General features: G+C 42.5%; 1 protein-coding gene across 3 annotated transcripts in view; it reads right to left on the bottom strand.

Annotated features, from left to right (window-relative positions):
• Positions 1-1,719: 1,719 nt before the first annotated feature.
• col5a3a (collagen, type V, alpha 3a) overlaps positions 1,720-6,261 on the bottom strand; it is a 42,488-nt gene continuing 37,946 nt past the window's right edge. For all 3 annotated transcript variants that reach the window (XM_057014502.1, XM_057014501.1, XM_057014503.1), the window contains 7 exons: positions 5,640-5,675; positions 5,224-5,277; positions 4,835-5,123; positions 4,516-4,628; positions 4,311-4,379; positions 3,771-4,004; positions 1,720-3,628 (listed from right to left, as the gene is read on the bottom strand). In XM_057014502.1, the coding sequence (XP_056870482.1) occupies positions 3,482-3,628; positions 3,771-4,004; positions 4,311-4,379; positions 4,516-4,628; positions 4,835-5,123; positions 5,224-5,277; positions 5,640-5,675 (942 nt within the window). In that variant the 3' untranslated portion in view covers positions 1,720-3,481. The remainder of the gene's footprint in view (positions 3,629-3,770; positions 4,005-4,310; positions 4,380-4,515; positions 4,629-4,834; positions 5,124-5,223; positions 5,278-5,639; positions 5,676-6,261) is intronic.

Below are 6,261 nucleotides of genomic sequence, written 5' to 3'. Positions count from 1 at the left end.
ACTTGCACCCTTTCGCCCGCTGCCTCCTCTGATTTATACAAGAAAATAATTGTCAAAATCATCTCTACTGAGCAGTCGGACCATGGAGCAATCCTTTTCTGTCTTTCTTGCTCTCATGCAGTCACACACACCGAGCTCCACGCCGATCCCATGTGGTTATTCTTTCTGCGTTCCTGATCGGGTGTGAATTGAATCTTTAACACTGTCTGCCCTGGATGCGAAGAGCGCACAGATAGGAATTTTCCTCAGTGCTTCACACAACACAGGCCAGCCTTTCCTGCGTTCTCATATTAGCCACATCCACTTGTTTCTCTCCATGTCTCACCTCGACTGTGGAGAATAAGACCCCACGGATTAGCTTGGAGTTGGCTTGAGTTAAGCGAGGATGACAAGGCAGACAGCAGTAGCGGCGAAAGCTGAAAATTTCAGCAGATGGTAAATTAGGAGTGGTGTGTGTGTGTGTGTGTGTGTTGGAGGCAGTGGGCGTGTTTTCAATCTGTGGTTTGAATCTGGGCACTCAGTTTGCCAAGTATTCGTCTTACGCGAGATGCTCAAAACATCGACATTTTTTTGGTTAGTTTTGGAATTGCATTTCTTCTTCTATAAGAATTCCAAGCAGTTCCACTAATGCTCTGACAGCAGGTGATTTTGATGGGAAAGGTGCATACAGCGATGATCCATTGCCCTGAAATGGACCAGGGGGGAGAGTTGCTTGTCTGCCTGCTATGATTTCAAACACCCACACAGACAAGGCCTACACGAGGAGCATGTGGAGCACAAACCAACTTCAGTCCTTCCACCATCTGTACAAAATGTTAAACTGTCAGCAGCTTGCACAGTCAAACACACATTTCTTACATGGAAGATGACGCCATATTCTAACTGGGGTGGGTGGTGAGGAAACAGGGTTCTACCCCGGCACACAAGTTAGATTTAAAGAAGCAAAAAGAACAAACAAAACGGGGCCAAAGTAAAGATGTATTGATGAAGTAAGACAGGCTTGTGTCTTACAATAAAAAGAAAGCAGGCAGAAAGCTTCAGCACCAAACAGTAATGCTCATTTCTGCTCAACCCTGTGAAGAAACTGGGCTGAACATCAAAGACAATTAAACATTTCCACACTAAAGCTTGCGGCTATGCACCTATAACAAAGAATGTAGCAGAATGGGCTCTTTTTGTCAGGCACTGCAGTGGGATGACGTTTTTGTTAGGGAATAGACCGAAGTGAAATTTATGCAAGCTGTTATCACTAATGAAGCGCCCACAATGCTTTGCGCATGTTATCACTGTACAAAGACTTCACATCAACAATTTCCAGCTGTCATATTTGATTTTTCAATTCCAGGGTTTATTCTTGTGAATTAGTGTTCCATGAAGATTTGCTAATATTTGGCTCTCTCCACAACTACGGTGATATTTTCTTCTGACAGAAGGTAAGAAGTTGAGTTGAACATTATATAAGAAGAACATTGGATTGTCCAAATAACCTTCACACTGCTCTGACTAATCATTACTTTGAGGTAAAGGTGACAATGACCTTTCTTGGTCAAGGGCTGAGGGTAGAAGAAAGGAGGAAAACAGCCAAACACTTTAGTGTCTGCAAGAGAAAATGCACACGTCTGTTTCATACATTAGATATTGCAGAGATTGTTAAATTTGATGGTGTTCTCACCAGTTCAGGTCTTGAAAATTGTAAGAAGAGTAAGTGAAAACCAGTCATTTCTTGTTTTGTTTTTTTATTCACACATTTTTGGACAAATACATTTAATTTTTCATTCAGGCAACGGCTTACTGCTCATAAAGTCCTCAGAATAAACTGTACAGTATATAAAATTAGAACAACAAAGACTATACACAGGAGGGGCAGTGCAGGATGGGTCTGGACAAGAGGAGTTAATGACAAGAAACTTTAAATGCTGTGAAGCAAATAGAGCAGCTGATGTAAGAACATGACTAACTGGAGAGTCAGTTTTGGTTTGCAGGAGATGGGCAATTTTCTACTAAGAAACTCAACAATAATGAAATTGCCCAGCTCTACTTGTTCATGTTGAAGATGTTGGTGTTTAAGCACCGAGTGTAGTCACATCGACCCCTCCCCTCCTGCTAAAATGATCCCAGAGTTTCTCCACAGACAGGTGATAATGGAATAACTTATAATAGCATGCATGCATGTATAATGAGGAATGGGAGAGCTTTTTTTTTTTCGTTTCACAGCTATAAAATTATTTAAGCCATTTCAAAGAAAAAATCTTGCTAAATCCTACCTGTCTATCGAACAGCTCAATGCAAATATAGATTAACAGTGGAGTTTCCCTTTAACGTGATCAAAAACATTTCTCGGGACTGTCCCTAACCTCCTTTCAGCAGATGATGTGCGAAATAAAAGCACCAGTCTCTAAGGACGTTATTTCAGCTGAAAGAGCAATAACCCTCCCTCCTGCTCCATCTCTAATCCTGGCCACAAAAACACAAAACACAGTGACATTTAAAAACAACAAAAAAAACAACAGAATAATCTTTAGCACCATGGCAGAGCAAATCATCAGTCACACAAACCCCAAAATGTTCTTTTCAGCATATGAACAAATTGCTGAAATTAAAGGCAGAAATATTAAAACAGATTCTGCCAGCTGCTGTAACATGCTTCCAAAGGATGTGTGAAATCAAAATGAAGGACTGCAGTTAAAGCGACGGAACATTTTAATCAGCATGCTCTGAATTTTTGCCCTGAAATACCCCCAGCCTATTTACCGAGGTACGTCACAGCAAGTTATACCAGAGTTAGCCTGACATATAAAGTACTCCAATTCTAGCCAACGTGAAGGGCTCAAAAAGCTTATTATCCAGGCCCTGGAAGGAAGCCGTTCAATAAGGGAGACAACATTAGGCGTTCAAGTGTCAGGTTCAATAATATGCTGTGCCGGCTGAATACTAATGAAGACGATTGGGGAGGATGAAATGTAAATGCGAGACTTTATCCTTCCTGTATACAGAAAATGAGACCGCAGTTAATATGCCAGACCAACTGTCATCATGAAGACTGAGCGTATAAGTAATCTGAATTGTTCGGTTGCACTTGACATAAAAAAAAGTAGCAATCTCTGCTGATCTCTGCTGTGAAACAATCTACTCGACTGGCCCAAACCACAGCGTGACCGGTTGTCTTCCTTCTCTGATCAGACAGAAAAGTCTCCTTCGTCAGTGGTCTCCTCGGTTACTGAGGGCACGGCACACTCAAACAGGGTTGTATGAAGAGAAATACTAAGAATGAAATATCGAATCAGAAGCTTTTCCTTTGGTAAATGTGCTTTGTTCCCACAGTTGCTGCTCCATTCTTCCCACTGTTGTAAAGCCAAATTACTTGGCTGTTAAAAAGTCTTAAATAATACACCACCAATCTGCCCCATACAGGCGCAACAGCAACGATTGCTTCGGGCAGAGGCAACAGTCCATTTTATTTTACTATAAACTTCCCAAGATGTTAACCGTTGAAGCACACTCGTCCAACTTGAAACCCGAACTTTTGGTTGCCCTTGCCAAAATCTGATGCGGCGATGTCTAAAATAGGCAGTATCTCTGCCGACGGGGAGTCGATCTGTAAAACAGTCCTTTCCTGACCTTTTCGAGACTGAAAGACAAAAGGATTAAAGAGAAAAAGCAATTGGGTCATCTTAGATTGGATCAACTCAGTAGAATTTCCCTCCCACAGTAGAGGAAGCACTCAGTCCAGTCATCATAGTGGGATGAAATCATAATGTTGCCGCACTGACCTGGCATCCGTCGTGCACCACGTTGATGAAGGGGCTTTTGACTTGTGTCAGCTCCTCGTCGTTGCTGCCCCTGAAGCGGAGGGCGTGCTGGTAGGAGCCAGACGCACTGTCAAACCAGCCCGCTGAATTCTGGCAGGTGTAGGTGAAGTCCTGCTTGGCTGTGGCACTCAGCAATTTCAAGAAGGTCATTTGGACAACGTCAACCGGGTTCCCATCTCTGTCGATGTAGGAAAACTGGAGGACACAGATAAATACCCAATAGAGTAAGGCAAATAAGTAAACGCAACTTTTCCAGAGATTGAAAACTGGCCAGAGAGAGAGAGAGAGGGAGAGAGAGAGGGTCAATTTCCTTTTTGTGAGATATTCTGGGCAGCTAAAACCAACTGCTGGTCATGCTCTTGTGCTCACAGCCAGACAAATTACTACAATTTTAAACACAGATGAGCACACACATTGAATGCCCACACAAAAAAGCGAAACGATTTGTAAAAATGCTCTCGCATGGACATGAATAAGAGCCGAGGATGCATGTTTTTGTACCTGCTTGCCTTTCCTGAATTGGCTGTACCAGCTCCCGGGCGTCTCTTTGTTCCACGCTGCTAATTTCACCTATAGCAAACGAGAGAGCGAGAGAGAAGGCAAAAGAAAAAAAAATTTTAAGGCTCAAGGGATAAGCGGAGTAATTTGCCCTAATGTAATATGATGAGGTCAGCTCTGTAGAGCGGGTGGTGGCTAAGGGCAGTACCATCTCAATCCTCATGTCTGGGTACAGACATGTCTCTCCATCAGCTGTAAAGTTGCAGTAGACTTTGATGGAGTCTCTGTGACAGCCCTGGTTAGGATCAATCCAGTAGTCTCCTATCAGGTACACAAAGAAAGGACAATCAAATGCCACGCTGTGATTTAATGAACAAAAATGCAGCTGATAAAATCAAAAGCAGCTTTTCATCGGCTAAATTGCTTTTTTGTGGGTGAATGTGCCATGGGGATAATACATTGTAATAAAATAATATGGGCTGGATAAATGAATTATTGCTTATATGTTAAGAAAGGGATTGACTAACCATCTTTGTAGTTTTTTTGAACCATCATGAGCTCTTTGCAGGTCCTGGCAGGGCTCTCAAAGGTCCCCAGTGGCCTCCTCATCAACTCCACCTCCGTTTTCATGGATGACAACGTGGCAAAGACTTCTTCCATTCCTTCAAAGTCCTCCATGGGTTGGTCTCCCTGGTAGAACGCATCCATATCGAGATCTTCCTCTCTGGATGCTGCTTCTTCTCTGTTGTTTTGCCTTCGCCTATTCCGTCTGCCTTCCCTCATCGGCAAAGGCTCAATCGCTGTCGCGGGGGGTCCCTGGAGGTTTCACACAGTGGTGAGCAAAATGTGAATTTGGAAGGGAGCGGACAGTAATGGAAATGAAGAGGATGTGATATGGATTATTGGCCACACTTACTTGGGGTCCAGGTGGACCAGCGGCGCCTGGATCTCCTCGGGGGCCAACAACACCCTACAATAAGATAAGAGCCAAAAACCCTTTGAGTCTACAGCATCTCACCTGAAGACTCACAGCATCTCTCTAAATCCCAGGCTTATCAAGGAGAAATGGCTGTTGATTTAAAGGATTATGCTGCCGTGTGCATCAGTGGGCTGTGGGCAAAGCTTTTCAAGACACACTGCAGTGGTTTTCAAAGGAAAACACAGCAAAGCAACGTCTTCAAAATAGTAGCAAAAATGAAAACACACAAAGCTGAAGCCTCCACTGCGACGACAGTTCAGTGGATAAGGTCAACAAACATGCTTTTCTGTTGCATGGCTTCAGGGAGCTGGTCACATTTTACATGCAATAACAATGAATAGTACTCTCCTCACCATTTCTCCTTTTGATCCTTTCTCACCAACTACACCCTGAAAGTGAAGAGATTGTGTTTTTAAATCAAAGGTTGTGAGGAGTTCTAACGATTCGGAAAGAACTGTAAAATCACCTGTTTATCTCTTGAGCCAGGTGGTTTTTATACAAGCACCTTTTTCAAATGGACAGTTTAAAATGAGCAACTTAACTAGCTACTTGCTGCTGATGTCTTTTTTTGTTAGAAACACTAACACTAGAATGATGAGATCTTTGCAGTTTCTTGAAAATGAAAACTTCTGTTTGTGTAATTCCCGTATTTCTTTTTTTTGCTCCCACCGCTTGTGTAGATCACCTACTTTAATAACATGGTGGGAGTCAAAAGATGACTTTTGAAGAAAATTGAGGCTTTAAACACAAGGCTAATTTAAATTTACACAAAGGCTGCCCGGTTCTGGATCTCGATGAAACTGAGTGCAGATTTTTAATTTACGCTGTTTAGAAATAAAATGCATTCAATGTGAAGAAGAAAAAAAAAAGACCAACTCTGTGCTGAAGAAACGAGCTCAGTCTGTTTTTTATGCTCACCAACCTTAAAGGTGATTCAGTGGGGGAAAAATAATTAATGATTACCTTCAACCGTGA

Source organism: Takifugu flavidus, chromosome 18 (genome assembly GCF_003711565.1).
Source record: "Takifugu flavidus isolate HTHZ2018 chromosome 18, ASM371156v2, whole genome shotgun sequence".
NCBI lineage: Eukaryota > Metazoa > Chordata > Actinopteri > Tetraodontiformes > Tetraodontidae > Takifugu > Takifugu flavidus.
The sequence above is the reverse complement of the archived record's forward strand: the minus strand, read 5'-3'. Positions and strand labels throughout refer to the sequence as shown.